Genomic DNA, 23,476 nt, shown 5'->3' on the forward strand with positions numbered 1-23,476 from the left:
TTCAGACTCAACAGTTATCACAATTCTGCCACACCTGCTTCAACTATCCCTCCATCCCACTCTCTTGGCTGAATTATTTCAAAGCGAACCCCAGCTTTCATCTCCTTTCACTCCTTCAGTATGCATCTCTAAAAAATATGGATATTTTCTAGCAATGTCACCATGCCATTATCATACCTAATGAAATTATACTTACTTGCTATCATTTTAATACCCAGCATGTATTAATCTTTTTTTCAGTCGTTTCATGTATTTATTATTTATTTTGGAGACTGGGTCTCACTCTGTCGCCCAGGCTGGAATGCAACGGCATGATCGTGGCTCACTGCAGCCTCGATCTCATGGCTCAAGTGATCCTCCTGCCTTAGCCTCCCAAGTAGCTGGGACTACAGATGTGCACCACCATGCCTGGCTAATGTTTGTATTTCTTTTTGTAGGGACGGGGTTTTGCTGTGTTGCCCAACTCGAACTCCTGAGCTCAAGTGATCCAATCCTCCTGTCTTGGCCTCCCAAAATTCTAAGATTACAAGTGTGAGTCACCATGCCTAGACTTTTTCCAGTTGTTTAAAAAATGTATTTTTACAGGAGGACTGTTCGAATCATGATCCAAACAAGATCCATACATTGCATTTGGCTGTTGTATCTAGCACATTTTTAATGGGAAGATAAAGTAGATAAAAATTTTCACTGTTGATTGTTCTGTACCATATATTATGATTAATTTAGAATAACTGCATACAACATAAACATCCCTTATCAAGATAAATTTATCAAAAATGGAAAATTCCATTTGCTTTAGGAATTGAAGGCATTGCTATAAAAATTGTTAACATCAAATTATTTGCATGGACAAATCCAAAGGAGCATTGTGTCTGCCTGCATTTTCTCCAGTGATATCATTGTTGTTAGAATCAGCAATGTAAGATAATTGCCGTTAGATACCTGGACACACCATTAGAGGTAGAGAGATGAAATTAAAACCATGAAATTGTTTCTATGGGTCTCTAGAAATGTAATTATCTCTCCTGTGGAAAAGAAACACAGAAAACTATAGTCCTGCCTTCTGCTTGCCTCTTGTGAAGAGAAGGCACTTAAATTATTCCTATTGAGTTTATGTATTTAAAGGTTAATACTTTTGGGCTTTTCTTCAGGTCTCTGTTTAAAATTTATGTTATTAAGAAAAAATAACTACATGGCATTTAAAAAATCATCTCAATTTTGCTTTGTAACTGATTAGATCAGTAACAAGTATTTCCATAGAAATTGGCATGAATTATCATACTACTTATGAACATTATTCCATTCATTATAACATAACCAATTTACGGAAATGTTTAGATACAGCACCCGTGCTTTATCAAATGGGGCCTGAGGGATAATTCCTAGTGGTGAGGAAGCACTGGTAAAAACATACTTCCCTGATGTCCCTAAGCAGCTGTCTCAGGAGTCTCATGAGACTCTTCATCGTGGTGGAAATCCCCACCGCACTGAGACAAATCTATGCTATGAGGGTCATCTGGGTCCAGATAATGGATAGAGGTTCCTTTGCCCCCGAAGCAGAACAGAAATCAAAGCTGTTGGGGTCATGGCAAGAGTGGGAGAGAAAAACTGTGACACTTGAACTCTCAGAGCAGAAGAAAGCTGAGCCCCTCAGTCTCTTCCACCAGCCTCTTTCTCCCCTAGACAAGGAGTACCCCTAAGTTTCCACATACCGTTTGCCACTTGGCTTTTGATCGTTCTGCTTCAAATTTGGCAACTTCTTTACGATCATGAAATGACACCAGCAGCTTCCAGATGCACAGCAGGACAACCCCGATGAGAAGAATAGCCAGGGAAACCCCCAGCATGATCATGGGAATGTTTGGAGGCTTTGGACAATCTGCAGAAATAAAGAAAATTATAAGAAGGTGGTAAAATCAACATTTTGACATTGGAAAGGCATTTCTTGTTGGATTTTCCATCTACTTTTTCTGCAGCAGAGAATAAATATTGACACCATTTTTGCTTTGCTTAAATTTTAAAAATGAGTTACTTGTTGAAGGATAGCCCTGCATTCCTTCAAAGTAGAACAAAAGATAAAGGAAGAATTTAGTTATTCAAAGTAAATGTATATAGACTTGATGGCTGACTCTAAAAGAGAATCCAAAAAGTGATAATTAATGCACATGGAATATTTAAAGGATTAAGAAAAAAGACTAGTTTAATCACTAAAAATGGTCTCTTCTGAGTCCATGATAATGTAGAAATGGAGTGTGTGTGTGTGTGTGTGCGCGCGCTGCAAGTGATCAGTTTTTCATGGACCTTCTTGAATCATGGGGAGTCTAGAAGACTACATTAAAATTTACATAAAACCTATCCCTTGAAAAAATTACTACTTCCTTCTTTCTTTATAGACAGAAGACAATGATGGGTTTCAGTTCTATTTTGTTGAACCCTAATGCAGTAGTCTGGTTTTGGGGAAGTTCCTGGACTAGATTCAGGAGAGGTGGATTCAATTCCCATCTGATGTACAGTAGCTGTGTGAATATGATCCAGTCCGTTGACCTCTCTGAGCCCCAGGCCCTTCACCTGTAAAACAAAGTTCAGTGTTCCCTTAACTTTTCTGATGATAACAATAAGCTGAAGCGTTCTTGCTTACTAACACGGCTTCCTAGACCCTTTCCCCAATATTCTGATTCAGTGGGTCTTGGATAAGGCCACCAATTTTGTATTATTAAATATTCTAAATGATTCTTATTTTCAAGCAAGTTTGGGAAATTAGATGTTCTGTAGGGTCCTTTCAACTTGAATATTCTCTGAAATGTTATTTTGACTCTATTGATGATATTAATGTAATTTTGCTATTATACAGTACCTTTCCTAATTCACAGCAGAATGACTAATAGTCCTTGCAATATGCCTAGGAGATGATACATTTCTTAATGAAACATTATAATTATGCTCTCCTCTTACTTTCATGGAAAAAAAATCCCACATAACATTATCGCTAGATATCTGCATCCCTCTGCAAGAAATGAGGCAAAAATCCATGGTATCTGGGGAGGAAATGAATGATGCTTAACTTATCCTAAGTCTTACTGCTTTTAGAGATTTAATAAGGAGAGTTATACACATATGACTAGTCATGCTGTCTTTAAGGTGAGGATCTGGAGTCGATGTGAATCTGAGTAGGACTAATTACCCACTAACAGCATGATGCCTGGCCTCACACACTTTTGTTCTTTGGCCAAGAAACCATGTAAAGAGATTATGCAGAAGTAAGAAAAGGAGCTAATGACATACCTATTACTGTATGAAGATCTAAAGACTATATTCTTGCATAGCAAATGAACCATAGCTGCCTCTAATGGGTTAGCACATTCCTGCAAATAAAACAGCAGGGTTGTGTCATGAGAATATATACTGGCTACATCTTTGGCTAAGAAATGCCTGGGGTGGGGCATAGTATGCTCCTGCTCGAAGCAAGATGAAGCTTGCTACAATCCTGCACCTAGACATGAATTAGGAGGGTTCTCCAGAAGGGACTAAAGAAGAAATGGGTGCGGTCTGACAGAGATAATTAAGAACTGAAAGTCTCAGAAATTGTACATTTCTCAATTAAAGATTTTGGTCCAAGTGCCAGAGCAGGTCTTACACAATAGAGATCTTCACTTTTCATACTCAGATGTTTCTTGAGATGCTCAGACTGCGAATGGATTTCTACATGGAAGAAGAGGGTCACCTCTATCACTGTGTGCAATGTGGCCTATTGAGTCCAGGTTGGGGCAGCACCTACTTCTAAGGTCCTGGGTATCTAACTCTGCTACATGCGTTGTGCAATCTGGTAGCCCAATGTGCCTATTGAGTGCTTGAAATGTGAGTTTTCCCACGTAACTTATGCTGTAAGGGTGAAATAAACACTGATTTTGAACACTTGGTATGAAAAAAATGTAAAAAATCTCAGCTTTTATATTGATTACACGTTGAAATGACAATATTTTCGATAACATGGTAAATAAAATTCATTTTACCTGTTTCTTTGACTTTTTAATGTAATCACTAGAAAGTTTTAAATTATATATAGAGTTTGCCTACCAGTTCTGTTGGATGATGCTGATCTAACATCCTTTTGTGATTCAGATATGTATGATGATTGTATAGCCAGTAGGAGGCAGTAGAGCACAGTGGTTCAGAGCACAGGCTCCAGGCCAGGCTGCCAGAGCTCCTCCACCAGCTCTGGCACATAATTACTGCCAGACCTAGCAAATTATTTAATGTCTCTATGCCTCAATTTCCTTACCTTTAAAATGAAAATAATAGTGGTACCTGTTTTATATGGTTGTTAAGAATATTAAGTGAATTATGTAAAATATATAGAACATCTGGCAAATGGTATTAGTAAGGGCTCAAAAAATGAGAGCTGCTATAATAATTAATGTTACTATTGTTACAGCAAATACAGCACTCTTTCCCCTTTTCTATCCTCATCACCTCAAGGACCTGGAGCCTCTAACTTGGAACCTGTGGGTATAGCATCTACCCTAGCTGGAACTTTCCAGCCAGGAAGCCTTCCTGCCTATCATTCCTTGACTCTGTTGTGGCTCTTATGCTCTGAAAGTCCCTCCAGATGGTGGGGGTAAGAAAGAAGATGAAAGAAATCACCTGTGTCTACGCACCCTGGTGGCAACCCTTCACTCAGCTCTTTTTTTTTCAATTTGCTTAGAGGACCCTGGGGATCAGCCCCTTTCTCTCTTCTCAGTTTGCCTCTTCTACCGAAGCCTCCACCAGGCCACCCTGGGATTTTCTAGTCTGAAAGCTGTGAGACGGGAGACAGGAGGGACTATGGACTTCTGGGGACAGGCTCTGCTCTGCTGGCCCCTGGAAGCGCCAGGCCTACCCAACCATGCGGACATTTGTTGAGGAAGAGGGAGCCTGGAAGCTGTCAGGTGACTCTTGTTAAGCCTCAGGGAGGTAATTTTTCCCCTCACTTTTCCCTACTACAAAAGCATGGGGATAATAACACGCCATAGTAAAAAGCATCAGGGCATCTGTGTGTGCTCTGCAGAGTGGCATGTTGCGGTGCCACTCGTATTGTGTGGAAGAATAAAAGAACAGACAACAGCTCAGTAATGAGGAGGCATTTAGCCCAAGGCATGTTTCACTGAAAAAAAAATTCATCAACTAGATACAAAAGTCTCTGAATTAAAAGCAGGACTTATTCTGGAAATTTGTTTTTGTTGTTTGAAACTCGTTTTTTTCAATAGAATCAATACGATAAGGGATGGCTTTGATTTCAAGATAACTTGCTAAAGCCACTGCCACAGTCACAGAGGGCTGGGATTGTAGTTGGAGAATTTTATTTTATCAGACAGATAATGAGCAGGCAGGCTTTTTTTGGTATTATAAAGTAATTCTTCCTTGTACGGCAGGATTCTCCTTATGTTTCCCTAATGAATGGCCATAAGACTCATTTTATGTATGCATTTCAAAGGAGTTGATTTACATGAGAGCTTTCCAGAGCAAGTCTCCAGGGGCACTCAGCATACCTGAGCTTCAAGGCCAAGTTCACAATCATCTTCAGATTCCTTGGATTGTGCCAACCTCTATCTCTCCCTTGCCCTCAGCAACTGCAATGTGACCTTTTTCTGATCATGTTTTCTTGATTGGGATATAATTGTCTTGAACCTACTTTTTGGTTCCCTTGACATTGCTGTGGTTTTTATGTTCTAAAGTGATGCCAATTTGATACTTTTGGTTTCAAGTTCAGGACTTAATATTTTATCAGCATACCAATAAGCAAGCAGGTACAACAAAACACACCTATCTGCCTTATGGCCTGGCCCTGTCGCTGTTGTCTGGGGCAGAACTTAGACTCCAAGCTTTTGCGGGGAGGAGGAGGTTGCAAACAAGGTCTGATGAGGTCTGATTTAATGTAGCTGTCATATCTGCAGGAATGGTTTAGGGAGGAACACATCACTGATGAAAGACAGAAAATATGAGGCACCTGTGAGTGCCTCGTATTTACCTGTGAGTAAATGAGAATGCAGTCCGTGTTAGGGCTGTCGCTCACAGGGAGATCTTGGGACCATTTGTATCAGGCTTGCCAGGGTAGTTGTTAAAATGCAGAGCCCTGGGCCACACATCAGATGGTGTTGACTCAGGATATAGGCATTTTTAACAAGTTCCCCAACGAAGTCTGATACCCACTAACATTTGAATCCCTCTCAAAGTATGAATACCTTCTCACCTACTTTCTTCTCTACTAAATATAAACTTCTCTCTCCCCTTCACTGAATGCAAAATGTTTAAGGCTTTCCCAAGTCCAGAACTGACTCTATGAGTTGGTGTGGATGAAAATCCACAGGAGCAATGGACACCTTGACATCCTTCCTCATTTGCTGCTTAATGTCTTTTCTGATTCAGCATCATCATTTGATGACCCATTACCGAGAGTTAGGTATTGCCACTATTTTATGTGCATTATTCCACTTAATCCTTGAGTCAACACTTAGAAAAAGTACTATTATCTGTTCCATTTTACAGATGAGGAAATAGAGACTCAGAGATTCAAGTGTCTTCCAGAATGTCACTCAGCTATTAAATAATGGAGAAGGATTTGAACCAAGGTTTGCCTGATTCACACTCTTTTAAAAAAAAATGGACACACTCCTCTCTGTTACCATTTCCTAAAGATAGACCTTTTGCTTACATTTCATTTAATTCACTTACCTTTCTATAATTCATCAGTCAGCTTTCAGGAAGATGATGACTGCTGCAACTCCAACTCCAAGTCACCTTAGCTGGTTTTTTTTTTTTAGGCAGAGTCTCACTCTGTGCAGTGGCGCGATCTTGGCTCACTGCAACCTACACCTCCCGGGCTCAAGCAGTTCTTCTGCCTCAGCCTCCCAAGTAGCTGGGATTATAGGTGCAGACCACCACGCCCAGCTAATTCTTGTATTCTTAGTAGAGACACGGTTTCATCATGTTGGCCAGGTTGGTCTCCAACTCCTGACCTCAAGTGAACTGCCCACCTCAGCCTCCCAAAGTGTTGGGATTACAGGTGTGAGCCACTGTGCCTGACCCTTATCTGGTCTTAATAAGAGACACTGGAACATACTGAATCTTCTAACTGGCATCTTTCAATCCTTGGGAAACTTTAAGAAACTTCATCAAAAATTTGGAAATGTCTTTCCTGGTTTGCTACCCAGAGCTATTTTCTGGTTGCTTTCTCTTCTCCTGTGTAGTGTCATTTGCCATGGGCAATGGAAAGGAAACCACTCACCTTTTTCACTGATGCTGTGAATGATGCTTTTCCCCTCATTATCTGTAGTTATCAGGAATGTAATAAGACATTCATTTTCTCCTTGCAGAGAGCAGGAAACAGAACCATCCTTTGAGAAATCTGTAAATAAAGGAGTCATTCATTAGGTTAAAAAGATTCCAAAAGAGATTATTTTTAAAACAAAGTGGTATTGAGTTTTAATATGTAAATTAGAGTTTTCAATAGTGCAGAATGAGAATAGGAAAGGCATAGGGTTTTTTTGTCTCCTGAAGTGAGGTTTTAGTTTTTACTCACGTTCCAGAAGAACAGTTCCAGATGTGGTCAATCAGGACTGACCATCAAATGCACCTATCAAACGGATATGGGCAGGATTGCAACAGGCTGAACGTACTTCAAGGCAGGTACCCACAGCTGCCTTGGGAATAGAATGGCCCTGATTATGGTAATGAGGGGGCTATAAGTTCTTCTTTGCTGAGAGCATGAAGGATGTCTAGATTACATTTCTGCACAGTTCAAGCTGATACTGATACTTTTAAAGGGGCCTTTCTCACAATGGCATAGTCAAGATGCTGGCCATGTATTGTGGAACAGTAACATAAATTAATATCAGGAAACTGAAACTGAAGCGTTATGTAGCTCAGGGACCAGAAGGATAAAGGTAAATGAATCCACAGTGACAGTTTGTCTATCATTCAGTAGAGCTCCTTTCTTAATTTGAAAAAAAAAAAAAAAATCCAGTTTCCCTCAAATATTTTCCAAGTGGGAATTCTTCCTTATTGAGCTCATTCAAGAGGCAGAAAGTGAATGTCATGACAGAAATTAAAAGTAAAGTAAAATGGCCAGAGATGCCAGTACTATCTACCAGAAATTTTAGTAGTCCAGGACCTATGCCAAAATTATGTGGCATTCTCCTGATTAAGAAAACCAAACAAATTTGCTTAACTGTTCTCCTATCTTTTAAGTTGGAGACTTTTCAATGATGGTTACAAACACTGTTTTTCAGAAACCTGTAAGTAGAAGTCCTTTTGCTCTTATTCTAAATTTTTAGGACATGCGTCCAAAGTTAGTGTGTTATGCTACAATGGATCAGAGCATTAAAACTGGGGCTGCCCCTGATAATCTTGGACATACTCCTACTAGACTTATAATCTCTCTTTAGCTTAACAATAAAAACATGAATAAAGCAGAATCGAATGTGTTCTCTGATTCTAACAAAAATTAAATAATAGTCAGTTTTTGGTAGAAAAATGCCATAGCCATAGATAGAAATATTAAGTTGCTGTTTGCTGTCTTCACATTTTGTTTGAAATGAAAAACCCGACAGTGTCTGTGAGAAGTATGCTTTGGATTATCTATGAAAACAGGAACCAGCAAGACATTTAGCATTATAAATAAGATTTTGGATGATAGATTTAAGTGTACAAACTGTTTTTGAACCCATTAGTAATATCTATTACATGGGAATATTAAGAAATCTAATTACAAATCATCCTAGTCTAGACATTGCCAAATGATTATGGTCATCTAAGTCACCTGGGAGTTTTGAAAATATAGATTCTGGGGACCCACCCTTGGGCACTCTGATTTGAGAGGCTGGTTGTACAGGAGCTTGTACACTTAGTGAGTTGTTTAATAAGTATTTAATCTCCTTTTTTTTAAAAAAGGAGATTCTGATTAAGAGATTTGGTGAGATGTGTGTTATTTCATATGTTTGATTGCAAATGGTACTGCATATTTAATTCATACATTGGCTATTTTATTTGGCCTTTACCACACCTCCTGTTAACTTGCCACTCCAATTAACTAGGGTTCATGAAATCTTGGGGACTATGCGTTTTCTCATTGGAGTGTTTTCTTGCTTCTTTCCCCCTCTCTGTGAAAACAGTGCAGGCTCACTCTCCTTGCCTTGAACATATTTAATGAAACATTTTATTCTGAGGTAGGAAATATGTGAACTGCTTATCATACTCCTTTCAGTAATATTAACCATGTTTTTAAAAATTTTCTTTCAAATGGCTGCACTGAAGCCTAGAGAGAGGCTTACTTGACCTGGCCGGGGTTATTTAAGTGTTAATGGAATGGCAGAATATGATCTTTGAGTCACAACGTCCATCTTGCTTTAATTACTTCACCACTCCTTTTCGTGATTGCTACGGCTCTAGATGTAGCCTGTTCCATAGTGTTTGGATATTGAAATAGTATTATCAAATGTGCAACGACAGATTTGCATAATTCGGTGCATAATTTCTTTTGTTGTTCATAGAAAATAGACCTCTCTTTTTTCCCTTCCTTTGTGAATGTCTACAGTGCTGCTCTAGAATAATAGAATGAAAATAAGATGCCAAGCAGTCCATGGAACCATACTCAGAGAAGGAAGAAATGTGAAAACAGGGGTGAGGAGGTGGGCCTGGGAAGGTCTGGGGAGGGTGTGAGAAATATAGAGCATCTGCACCACTGAGTCAAGATGGCCATATGTTTAAGACCTCAGCTCTAGGATTAATTAGCAGTTTTCAAAAAGCAAAAGCAAAAACAAACAAACAACAACAACGTTTCCCAAGGAAAGCATAAGGGGTTTATGGTCAGGTAAGTTTGGGAATCCTTTATTCCAATTCCTCCCCTTGCCATTCCTGATGATTCACAATGCGTGTTTAATTTAAATGCGTAACAACTCTCAGAAGTCCTGCAAAGAAAACAGGAAACCCAGTTTCCTATTTCTAAGATGTGTATTACCAGCGGTGCCTTTTTCCATGTAATGCTTTCATATCTAAGGTTGCATGGAATATACTTTGAGAAACAATTCTCTGAGTACATGTATGGTAGGGTAAATAAAAATATGACTCTCAAGCTGGGCACTGTGGTGCATGTCTGTAATCCCAGCACTTTGGGAGCCTGAGGCGGGCAAGATGACTTGAGCTCAGGAGTTCGAGGCCAGCCTGGCCAACATGGCAAAAACCCCATTTCTGCAAAAACTACAAAAAATTATGCTGTGTATGGTGGCATGTGCCTGTAGTCCCAGGTACTCATGAGGCTGAGCCTGGAAGGTCGAGAATGCAGTGAGCCTTGATCTTGCTGCTACGCTCCCGCCAGGGAGAGAGAGTGTGGCGTTATCTCCAGAAAAAAAAAAAAAAAAAAAAAAAAGACTCTCAGTAAAATGGATGAATAAGGTTAATAACATCTCTTTTGATGTGCCCACCCGCAGCACAATTGAGGACAATTCGTACAGATTATATAGTTATGCGAATTTTATTTTACTCCTATTTTCTTTCAAATAGCTGCACTGAAGCCTAGAGAGAGGCTTACTGGACCTGGCTGGGGTTATTAAAATAAAATTCCCCGTGTTGGGGGAAGGGTAGGTCGTTAAAAGACAAATACGATGCGATCATTTCAAGGTAGTGTGATCAGTAACATAACTGGGTGAGTAACTTGAAATAAAGCTTATAAAAAGGCTCATTAGAAAAGTGGCTTTTAAACACACAGTCTGAATTTAAAACATTTTTTCTCTCAAATTCATCCAGATTAGTGCTTTAAATGGTATTAGTAATCCAATTTTTATTTTCAATTGTTGAGTTAGAAATAGTTGTATCTCCCTATTTTGAAATAATTTAGTCAAATACACAAAAAGACTAAATATTTTAAATACCACTGGAGCCCTAGTCTTCCTCTTCAATCTCAGCATTTATGATAATCTACTGGAAAAAACCTGTGTACTTAAATATAGTAAGTACCTTGTTCTTGCCAGTATGATTTACACGTATGTAAGGTTTACTCCTTTTTTTCCTCAACACATTAGATTTCCCATGTTGTTAGTGAATTGAGGCTTAGCAATTTGCAGAGCATTTTCTGCAATTTTTACGCATTTCTCAGAAACACTTGGTAAATATCCCCAGTGCTTGCTGTGAAATGAGCCCAGAAGGTGATGCTAGGACTTTGCACCAGGTACTAATGTGGGAAGTCCACAGAGGCTGCCTGCTCAGTGTTTTCATGTATCTCGCCTTTGGTAGTAGTGTAAGGCGCACACCATCTTGTCCAATGTACTGCTATTTGGCATGTTTATCTTTGGTCACAAGAAAAGCATTGGTGAGGGGTTTTATGAGCACATATCATGACCCTCCATATACGGTAATCCAATTGTGCATAGTCAGAACTCTCAATTTTGAGACAATGTAAGTAATCTTCAAAACAATATAAAGTTCATTAACTCATTCCATGCTGGAAATGGATTAATTTCCGTATTCTAATTCCATCTATTCAAGAGACATATCCTGAAGGGTCACACATTATTAGCTTGATTATTTCACTTCACCTGAGCTACATCTTGGTCACATCTCTAACGTGTGCAGAGTGGCAGTTCTACCCTGAGCCGCATGATAATGCAGCGAGTTCAGGATGATACAAAATTAAATTCTCCCAGGTTGTTTCTGTTGGAAGAGTCAGTCATCCCCTTTGTTTTGAAGTCCACAAATTATTGTTTAAAAGGTATTGCCAGTTAAAAAACAAGCGATTTAAATATTTGAGGTGAAACCTTGCCACTAGACTCTGATTCTAAGTAATTAAATTTAAAATGACAGATGAAAGCAAGAGAAGTTTGCTTAGCAGTGAAAGATAATAGGTCCTTCTTGTATTTTGGGGGTGAGGCAACAGAGAATTGAGGATGGTCATTGTAATGCCCATTTTTGGAAGGTTGGGAATAAAAGTATATGGAGGGGAGGAAAAATGGCCACTAACCAGAAACCACCCAGTACCTGGGAGCCACCATCTGGAACACTGATTTACGGTTGGCTTTATCTTATCTTGAAATAAAGCAATTGGATGAAAAGGGTGAATTCAAGTTTGGGGGCTAACCTTTAGCCATTTCTTCAATTTTTCTCCCTTTCTAGTTTGAAAAATATAGCATTCTGGAATTCTCTACAGTTGAATTTGTTAAGCAGAGGTGAATTTGGCAACAGAGCTGAAGTCAAATAGAATAGCCACAACTTTGAAATGCTTGTGGCCTGAGCCACCAAGTTCCTAGTCTTATAGGATGCATTTACTCTTAAAAAATGAATGTCAGTGAGCTAATGCTCTGGTACAAATAAGGTCAAGCTACTAAATAGCCCTCGATTCACAGAGGGTCAAGAACTATGCCTCTCAAGAACTACATAAGGAAATAAAAAACAATTTAAGACAAGCAGAACCTTCTTCTTCACTGATGGTCGCACCAGCTAGTTTGCACTTGTCCACACATTCTTCTCGGGCTTGGCCAGCTGCTGACAGGTGGCACTCAATGCAGCTCCTGTGGACAGTATCCAACAGTGTATCAGTTCATGCTGGTGGAAAATAGATTTGCAGCTTGAATATTGCTTTACTGCTATTGTTGCAGTTTGTGCTATAGGGGTATCTCATAGATGTCATTATCTTTTGTTATTTTCAAAAAGATAGTTGGGTAATGCCCAAGTGAACACTGAATTATTCTGAGTTCCACTCAGTAATCAATGTTCTCTGAACCAGTCTTGATAATAGCTACCATTTTCATTTACCTGTAATGATTGTTCCTGATTGGTTAAGTAAACAAACAATCAAAGAAAATAAATTGATTTAGCTGTTTTCATTTTACTTTTTCCTACAGAGAGCTTATGTTCCTAAAATATGATTAGGGACTAGGAGAAGTTTTGAATTTCTTAAAGAAATGGTCTATACCTTAACCAGAATTCCAAGAATGATTAGTGGACTTTGTATATGTCTTATATGATAATTTTCACAATTCACTTTTCTGTAACTCTTTTGAATAAGTCTAAGTCTTAATGAAAGTGTGGATTAGAGCCTGGATCTCAAAAGCTGTGGATTACAGCCTGGATCCTCATTAATACAGGCTTTTAAATAAAAGATCACTATTATAGAAAAGTACATTTCCAAGAACATCGTCCAAGAATTAAGCTACTCTAAAGACATCTATAGAGCAAAGTAAAATTTAGACCCTGAATTAATCTTGTGCTGAAAATCATTTTACAAATAGATTGTGCTTGTTGTAATTCAAAAACAGCAAAAGTTTTCTTACTGTGGACACACCTGCTGTCTCTCTCTCCTCTGGCCATGGAAATGTATGCTCTGCTAAGTGCTTGAAACACCCAACCCGCACCCATATCTCAGCAAATCTCAGCTGAAACTGCACTTCCTTAGGCAAACCTTCACTAAACCTTAGACCAATCAGTTCCCTCACAGTGGAAGGCTCAGGATTTTTCCACAGGAAGGGCAACCTATTAGGCAGTGGGGAAGGTTTTACTGTGAAGTTGCCTTGGCATTGCAAATACATTGGATTTATCTAGATCGCATATTTATTTGGAGTGGCTTTGAAGGGGTCTGGTGATTGTGGAAGCTCTTAAAATCTCTTCATCTTTGTGCATCTCACTGATGGCTGCACTAGCTAGTCTGGTAGCCTTATCCCCTGCTGCAGAGTTCCATAGCACTCTCTATTTCCCCTATTAAAACTGTCAGCCTAGGTAGCATCGCAATCACTTTAAAAGATGTCTATCTTTCCCACTAGACTCCCAGCACCTGTAAAGGCAGGGGCTCTAGCTGTTTCAGTCATCATTGCATTGCCCATGATGTAACACGATTCTTGGCATATAGTAGGCATTTAATACCTACTTGATGAATGAATACATGCATGAATAAATGGAAAAATGGACTCATCTCCAAACTAACAGAAATCCCAGGGAGGTCACTCTACCTGATTCCCCAAATTCAAATGGCTTTTATTATTAATTTCCTATCTTGTAATTCAGATTTAAGATTGAATCATGTTTATAGAGAAGATGAAACAGAAAAGTAATAGAAGAAACATCTTGAAGGGACATTTTACATTAGATCCTATTCAAATCATCCTAATCATGTCCTCATGCTTCTCCTGGCATGCGTCTTGTCTTAGTTTGCCAGTGACAGTGGCAGAGAAGTTTTGACACCTGAATGGTGAGTAACCACTGAGTGAAAAATTGCTTTTCTCACTCTGTTTATGTCAGAAATGCAAATGTCACCATTTTGGGCATCAGAGTTCATGAAAAATCTGAAATGCTGAAGCATATTTGCTGCATAATACATTATCCACTGCAATATCATAATAGCCATTTTGGAGGCTCGCTTCACTTGACCTACAAATGTGGCCCCAATTTCATTAAGAAATTGTGAGGTTTTATTGTTGTTATTGTGCATGTGGTATAAAAGAAAACACAATACACAATAGCTGTGTATAACGGCAACCAAAGAAAGGTGCCAAAGAGCATGGGTGGTAAAGAAGCAGGAGAGAATTGAAAGCTAAGATCATCTTTCTGCCTCTTTGTCTCTGTCAGTCTATAGATAGGAATGAATCAGTAAGGTCAGGTTATAAACTTCCAGATAAGAAAAAAGCTTGTCTGTTTCCCCTGAAAAGCTACTGACTGCATGTGGGTGTCATCCGTCTACCTCCAGGGCATTCCTTCTGTGTGGCTGCTATTGTAATGGAGAGGTGATCTGATGTTATCAGTGTGGGACACCAGCTCAGTTTCCCCATGCTACTCTCTAGCAGAAATGTGACATCGTGATTCTGGATAACCAGGACTGAGAAAGAGGTAAGCTAGAGACTGATGTTCCAGGCTGAAGATCACAGAGGCCCTGTGGGTTTGTGTGTGTTTTGATGGATGTTTGGAGACCAAACCAGCAAATACAATCTGAGGTCTGAGTTTACAAAATGCCATTGTAAATTTGATCACTATAAACCTATCCACAAAAGGAATGGACGAAAGCAGAGACATTACCGTTTAGAGTTACAGGGGTCACCACAGGTAGGACATCGTTCACAGGTTGGTCCTGAGGCTCCTGGGTTTGCGCAAACACACTTGCCACAAACGCAGTCCCCACGCCCGCTGCAGAGAACTCCGTCTTCAGAGACGCAGGAGTCCGTGCTGGTGGTGCAGTTGCAGTACTCGCCAGTCCAGCCGCTCCTGCATACACACTCACCACAGTCACAGTCGCCGTTGTCTGTAAAACAAAATGCTCTATGCTTCTTACAGCTCAAAAACACTTGCAGATTTGAGGGGGTGAGGGGCATGTTTTCTCTTTGTCTTTAAGCACCATCATTGAAAGACAAGAAAAAAATGAGAAAGGAAGTGTGTGTGTTGGAGGGGTGCAGTATGAGTGTAGATACATTCTATCAAATGTGTCTTGCTAATTGTGCATACTTAGATCTGGTCTCGCTAACTGAAGATCCACTTGCTTACTTTATGGTTGTAAACCATAAATAAAAATATAAGCCCCTCAGCCAACTGAATGGACCCCTCCTCTCAGCCAATGGCATTCTAAAATAAACCTGAAACACTAGTCCAGGACGTGATGAGAGTGGGTGGTCCGACATGCCTTATTATACCCTCCTCCCTTTGGAATTCAGGCACAACTGACCAGCATTAACAAAAAAACAGAAACCTTAAGACTGACAAAGTAGACTTTTTGTAGCAATAACATACCAACATAATAGATAGCAGGTCCTGAAAGTAATCAAAGTATTTCACCCCAAAATATATTTATTTGACATATTTTGAAATGGCTTGACCAAGTTGTCTCTTGTGGGGAACATCTGCATTCTACAGAGAATCCCCTTTTCTTTCCAGATCTTCTTCCTGATCCAAGAGAGAATTAACTAAGAATCTGGAACCTTTTTTAAGTCTTCTAGGAAATGTTTGCAATCTGTTCTCTCTGAAGCCTGCTACCTGCATAATACGAACCCTGTTCTCCACAACCCCTTATCTTAACCCAGGTACTCCCTTCTATTGATTCCAGGTCTTTAGATAAACTCTTTCAGCCAATCACCAACCACTATGACCTGAGAGCCCTGCCCATCCCCTTTGAGTTGTCCCACCTTTCTGAACAGAACCAATGTACATCTTACATGTATTGATTGATGTCTTATGTCTCCCTAAAATGCATAAAACCAAGCTGTGCCCTGACCACCTCAGGCACAGGTCCTTAGGATCCCCTGGGGCTGTGTCACAGGCCATGGTCACTCATATTTGGCTCAGAATAAATCTCTTCAAATATTTTATAGTTTGACTCTTTTCATCCACATATTACATGAAATAGAATTTGTAATCAGACCAAATGAGGTAATCCAGAAAGCATGTAAAAGATATTTGATGTGAATGTGTGTCTCTATGCATATTTATTTATTTATTTTTATTTTTTGCTTTTAGTTAAGATGCCATAGGATAATGATGCAAGACAGACCTGGATTAAAGCCCACCCCTCTATATCACTCAAGTTGTGTGATCATGAGCATCTCATCTATAAAACAGACGGAATAAATTCTACTTTCAATGCTGTGACTGGATGAGATAATGTATATATCTCCTAATTTTGCATTCACCAGTTAGAAATCCCATAGGCGCCGGGCGCAGTGGCTCACGCCTGTAATCCCAGCTCTCAGGGAGGCAGAGGCGGGAGGATAGCTTGAGCCCAGGAGTTCGAGACCTGCCTGGGTAATATAGCGAGACCCCGTTCTCCACAAAAAGGAAAAAAAAAAAAAAAAGACAAAAAAAAAAAAAAAAGAAATCCCATAGGCATACACTGAGTGCTCAAAAAATTCACTACTTAACACACTTTAATTGAGCATATACTATGTGCCAAAGATTGTATTAGGTATGAGGATATAAAATTAAATAAGACAAGGTCATCGAACTTACAATTTAGTGTAGGAGGCAGGCTAACGAATACTACTACTAATAAATATACATAGGGGAATAGTTTCCAAATTAGACTGGAGATTTGAGGGTTCCAAAGGAAGTGATGCTTGAGCTGAATTTGAAAGATACAGGTAGACAATACAAAAAAAAAAAAGGTTCTATGCATTTCAGGAATGCATGTGGGATCATTCGACCTGCTTAACACCCACAAAACTTTCCTATGGATAGAGCCAAAGGTGCATATGGAGTGTGGCAAGTGGGGAAATGGAAAGGACAACAAAAAGTCAGAAGTCAGACCATGAAAAGCCTTATTGGCTAAAGGAAGAGCTTCTATCCTGAAAGTTTTGTCTAGACATTTTTTAGCATCAGTAGACAGGTCAAGCTACAGATAGAAAAATCAGGAGTAGAGGCAAGAAGATATGAGACCATGAACCAAGGCAGTGCCCATGGGAGCAGCGAGGAAAGAATATATATTCGGGCATGGAATGCTCAGGGTGTGGGTGCGATTGGTGCCAGGCGGAGGGTTGAGGGAAGAGACAGAGGGGTGGAATTCTCCCCAGGTGACTAGACTGAGCAGCTAGATGGATGATGTGGCTTTTCACTGAACTGGAGTGGAAGTTAGCTCATGGTCACTGCTGTATCACCAATACCTGGCACAGAGTAGAACCTAATTATTGAAGCAGAGGAGGAGAAGCAGCTTTGGGTGGGGAAGATGATGAGTTCATTTTGGCCCTGAGGAGCTCAAGGGGCCTGTGGGACATCCCAGTAGGAGGTTGAATATATATATGGGCCTGAAGTTTGGGGTTTGGGATCCATTAGGGAAAGGTGGTAGTTGAAGTTTTCATGGATCAGGTCATCTAGGGCAAGTAGGCAGAGTGAGAAAAACTCTGGAGAGCTTCAGGACTTAAAATGTGATCAGAAAAAAAGGATCCCTACAGAAGAGACCGAGAGGTAGGAGGGGAACAGAAGTGATGTTGCAGAAGCGTGGGGCAGAGACTGTTAAAGAGGGAGGTACCTGGACACTTTTGCTGTAGACAAGTAACCCATCTGATCCTAAAGAGCCCCTTTGGATATGGCCACTTAATGATGTATGAAATACTTCAAAAATGATTTTAAAAGTGTTTAAAATAATGGACTTGTGTGTTATTTCCATAATATTATTCTGGGTGCCTACCATGTGTAAGACACTAACATGGGTGTTGGATGTTCCAAACAAATAACATTTATTTGCAAACTCTCGTAACTGATACTTTTCTTGAAAGAAAAAAAAAAAGAAAGAAAGAAAGAAATGTGCATTAGGCATTTTGCCTCATAAGTTTTGCTCTTCCAGCAAAATTTAGGATTACCTAAGACAGTATATAACAGTGTTTAGAACGGTACCTGACCCATAAATAAGCACTGTACAAGTGTTAGTTACTGGCATTATTTCTGAAAACTATCCAGTAGGAAGAATTTGTAAACAAAATTATCTATCAGTATTAAAATTCCTATACTTTTACTGAAAACAAAGTGGATGTAGAAAAAAAATCACAAGTGAAACAGGATTCTACTTGTAGGAGACACTGCCAAGTTCACTGTAGGAGGAAGAATTGTGGACTTTCTCTTGTAAACTTTGGTCTAGCAAGTGGCTTACTTTTCTATCTTGATGACTGGGCTCTAAGGAACTTGGAGCAGGAGAGTCCTGGGCTTAATTCTTTGGTCAAAAATCACCAAACAAAGATGATAGCCACAAAGATTTTGAAGTTGTATTCTGATTTCTCTAGGTATGTGTGTGCATATATGTATATATACACGTATGTATATATGTATATGTGTGCATACACACACACACAGAGTCATGTGTCTTTTAACAATGGGAATATGTAACGAGAAATGCATCATTAGGTGATTTCATCATTGTGTAAACATCATAAAGTATACTTACACAAACTTAGATGGTAAACCTACTGCACACCTACGTTATATGGTATAGCCTATTGCTCCTAGGCTATAAACCTATACAATATGTTACTGTACTGGATACTGGGGGCAATTGTAACACCATGGTGAGCACTTGTGTATCTAGACATAGAAAAGGTACAGTAAAAATACAGTATTATAAAATTATGGGACAATGATCGTATATGTGCTGTGTTGTTGACAAAATCGTCATTATGTGGTGGATGACTAATGTGTATATACATATATATTCTCTTTCTCTATATATTCTCTATATACTCTCTATATATACACATACACGCATGTATGTATAGATGCTTCTGGACTTGTGATAGGATTATGTCTGGATAAACTCATTGTAAAATGTAAAATAATGGACTTATCCAGACATAACATCACTGTAAGTCGAGCAACATACTAAATTTATATCACTTTCACACCATCTTAAAGTGTGTGTTTGTGTGCGTTGTCTAATGAAAGATGAGTTGAAATTTACCTGGATTCATGATATTAAGATATATTTCAACTGCATTTCATAACCTATGCAATTTATAGTTGACATAATTAATTCAAAGCAAAGAATAATTAAATGATTTGGGACAAAGGCATTCATTTCATTTTTACCTGTAAATGATCTTCTAAACTACAATATCTTTTTGTTTCTTCCTCAACAAAAGGGGAAACTTACTTTTATAACAGGAAGAAATTCCATATTACAGTTGATTCTGGAAAATTAATATGATTTACAAATATTATTAAATAAAAGATGCATTTCCAAATGCTTTGAGAATGCTCAAGTATATCATTGCATGTAGGAAGAACTTGGCAGAAATTTAGAAAATCCTTCCTGGAGCAGTAGAAAAGGACCATCACGGCAAAAACATGGCGCTCCTTTCAGAATTTAGAAGCCCTCCTCTGTGCTGGCCTTCCAGAGCCACTGACCTGGTTTCCAAAGTTGCTAATCGATATCCTCAAACAACCAATTATCTAGAGTACTGGTTCATACAACAACAACAACAACAGCAACAACAACAACAACAAAACTGTCCTATTGGTTTCATGGAGGGACAAAATGATAACTAAAGATCAAGAAAAAATTACCATGGTATTTCAGAGGGATGAATCTTTCTGGAATGCCATTGACAGTAACTGTAAGTGCATAATGGCAGTAAGTGTTTCTCTAATGCCATTTGCCTGTTAGTTTCCATCTCTTAGAATCAAAATATAGGAGACTAATGGAATTTGGGCAAGCAAAAAAATCAATGGAGCTCTGTATCTTTGAGTGCTTACAGATGGATGAAAGAAGCTGTATGAAAAAGAACATTTCGATAATAGCTCTTCAGAAAAGTGGCACATTGCTGAGTATATTAGTTATAAACTGGAGATCCACACAAGTGGTGAGCTGTAGCATGTTTGATCCTCAGTTGCACATAAAACTACAGCAGCAGTAGCGTGTCTATTCCAATGCCAGGCACAATTTTTGTCCCTGCAGTAAGCACAATGCCAGGCACATAGTAGGTACTCCATAACCATTTGTTAACCATTTGTTATAATTGCCTTTACTTTCATTATACCTTTTGAAAGAAAAGTTACTAATTATAGAGCAACATCCTTTGTGATGTTACTAAAAACCAAAATAGCTTTTGAGAAACAGGAATGGCTGAAGGAAATTGGCATTGGTGAAGTTTTCTGAATCTAGCTAAATAAATCGTATTTTCTAAATAGAATTTCTGTAGCAATCACTGTATCTGACTCAAAGAGAGGCACTGTTGTCAGACCTTCCTAGCTACAATCCACAGATCAAGTCAACTCTTTTTTAGTTTATTTCTGTTCCTCATGCATGGTACAAAATAAAGTGAAAGACCATCAAGGAAAGCTCTGTTGCTAAACACAGTTCAGAATTTTATACTGCCTTAGATCTCTTTGATCCAAGATTTAAAGGGTGAAATATAGGTCGTGTTAGTATCTCTATTATATTTTGTTAGATTACACTTAGGGCTTTTTGAAAGGTAATTTCAAGTGTTTTGAACATGTATTTTATTACAAGATTTCTATTAGACATGCAGTATGGGATTCTGCCCAATATATCCTCTCTGTGATGTGGTGACGGCCTTTGGCTGGCTTCTTGTCACCTTCAGATTGTGCCCCATCTGCATCATGTGAAAAGAGGACTGATGTGGGTTTGGAAACATACCTATTAAACCAGGAAATCAACCTTTGGATGAAAAGGGAGAGAAATGTGTCTCGATCAGAACAGACCATACATTTTTCACTCTCTGGAGGGAAAAAGGCATATATTCTCAGAAGAATTTATTGGTTGCAACAGCAGCAGCAAAGAAATGAAAGGTAGGTACACTTCTAAGGGTATCAAATGGTTTTCAGAAAGCTTGGAATTCTTTGATGCTTCTTTCTTTCAGGTCTTTTTCCCCCCCAAATTAGTCTTTTTTATATGTTCCTAACACTGTCTTTTAAAAACATAACTTGCTTAGTTTTCTGTAAAGATAATGGCTTTCTGATTTGAATAGCTGTCTGCTTACAGAGTGTGAAGAACAGAGACACTGAAGCTTAAATTCAGCATTCAGTTAATATTTCAATCTATAAGACAAACTTATATAGTTTAAGAGTATATTAACATATCTGTAATTCTTTTCTGAATAGATTACACATATATATGTGTATACATAAAAAAGAATTTTACAATAGTCATATGCAATATATCCTTAAACTATAGTGATTTTACATCTACATAGGATATTAAAACATACATATTTCTATTTTAAATTTTTCTCAAATTTCTCAAGATATTCCAAGTAATTTTCCATCCTTGTCCTTCCTGCAGCCTTTTCACATATGCACTTACTCATCTTTCTTATGCCCAGTGCCTAACCTAGTATGTGTCACATAGTAGGTGTTTAATAAATATTTGTGGAATGAGTGAAGGCCCTGAAAGCCCATTTAATATATTTTTGTGCTCTTTATCCTTGGTAGCATGCCCATTTAGCAGTCTATCTAGTTTTCACTTTTCCAAAGTCATATACATTTAAAAGGTAACAGTCAGATACAGCAGCTTGGTCCAGAAAAACCTGGAAGGCAATGGAGTTCCTATTATAGGCACTTGTGTGAGTCCGGGTGACAGCCAGAGAGAAGGCCCTTTTATCTTTCATCTACGCTTAGGGAAACAAAATAGACATAAGCTCAGTTGGCAGAAATCTCACCCCAAGTGAATGTTAGAGCCAGAAAACCTACAAGAGAAGATTCAGTTACCCGTGGTCTAAGGCTGATCAGCAAATATTTATTGAGCACCTACTATGCCCAGGAAACTGCGGAAGGTGCAGAGGATGCCAACCCCCTTGCTGATACTTGAGCAGCCACAGGGTAAGATGAATTTCGACATAGCCTACCTCCGCAGAGCAGCCCTTTGTGTCTCACGCAGGAAAAATTGTCACACTGGCAATAAGGCCCATAAATGTTTCCATAGGGAGACAAGTGGCAGATACACTGCCCACAGTAGCAGTCACCCCTTCCACTGCAGGAGGGATGATCTGGGGCCTCCTTGCAGGAATCTGTGCTCAGCATGTCCTCGCCACACTCACAGCGAGGCCCCATGTGGCCAGGGTGGCAGGCACACACCCCACACTGGAAGGAGCCGTTCCCGTGGTGACACTTGGAGCTGTTCACTTCCACTTCTTTCTGACAGTCGCAGTTGCATTCTGGACTGACAAGTAATTCCAGGGCGTCCCCCAGCCCCACAGGCTTTATGATAATGTGCCTGCTTCTTCTCTCACAGTTTGGGATATTCACAGTCACGTTGAAGGAAGCCTGGAAAAGAAAATACTAATTATCTCCCTCCATCCACCAAAATGCATGAGGTGAAACAAGGCTTCACGGAAATCAGCTTTGCCAAAAGCATTTACTAGAAAATCTTTGAAAATTGCTTTTAAAATTCTTGAAAGAAATCCAACTTCAGTGAGCTCAGCTAACTTCTGACCCATCCAGGTATTTATTCAGACAATCTATTGGACAGCTACTTACTGTGTCTCCCACTTTCATGTGAGAGCATTTCTTTTGGTGTTGGAAGAATGTACCGTTGTTACAGATGGCTGTAAATGACAAGTTGAGTCCTTCAGTGTCTCCTAATACTTCCAGTTCCACTTCAGACCGCAGTTCCTTTAGTTACAATATAAAGAGTTCAGTGAAGTCACAACCCCAAAAATATAGCCAGAAGAAGAAACTGAATCATGTTCATTGAACTACAAATGAATAAAACTAAATTGGGTGTCAAAAGAAATTCAGTATATTACCAATCAAAAGCAAGAAAGTGAGCAATCATACATACATTTTATATATTATCAAATCTAAGGTGCCAACAATTATAAGATACACCATTATCTTATGACATTAAACTATGACAAAATACCTCAAGATGGTTCTGCACAACATACGAATCAGTCCTATCCATCTACCATTGCTTTGAAAATTATTTTATCCATTCTGAAGGATTTGGCAAATTCTCCTGCCCTGAGTTGCACAGATTGGCATATAAAAGGCAATTCTTTTGCTTATATCTCAGTAACAAAATTTAACAACAGCTTCC

The 23,476-nt window shown here is 39.0% G+C and overlaps 1 protein-coding gene across 5 annotated transcripts in view; it reads right to left on the reverse strand.

The window, feature by feature from the left end:
- The window catches only part of ITGB6 (integrin subunit beta 6), an 89,675-nt gene that overhangs the window by 5,007 nt on the left and 61,192 nt on the right, over positions 1-23,476 (reverse strand). For 4 of the 5 annotated variants that reach the window (XM_025404648.1, XM_025404651.1, XM_025404649.1 and 1 more), the window contains 6 exons: positions 22,915-23,049; positions 22,284-22,701; positions 15,028-15,250; positions 12,436-12,533; positions 7,262-7,381; positions 1,713-1,879 (listed from right to left, as the gene is read on the reverse strand). In XM_025404648.1, coding sequence (XP_025260433.1) covers positions 1,713-1,879; positions 7,262-7,381; positions 12,436-12,533; positions 15,028-15,250; positions 22,284-22,701; positions 22,915-23,049 — 1,161 coding nt within the window. The remainder of the gene's footprint in view (positions 1-1,712; positions 1,880-7,261; positions 7,382-12,435; positions 12,534-15,027; positions 15,251-22,283; positions 22,702-22,914; positions 23,050-23,476) is intronic. The other variant, XM_025404652.1, reaches the window with a different exon arrangement.

Source organism: Theropithecus gelada, chromosome 12 (assembly GCF_003255815.1).
Source record: "Theropithecus gelada isolate Dixy chromosome 12, Tgel_1.0, whole genome shotgun sequence".
NCBI lineage: Eukaryota > Metazoa > Chordata > Mammalia > Primates > Cercopithecidae > Theropithecus > Theropithecus gelada.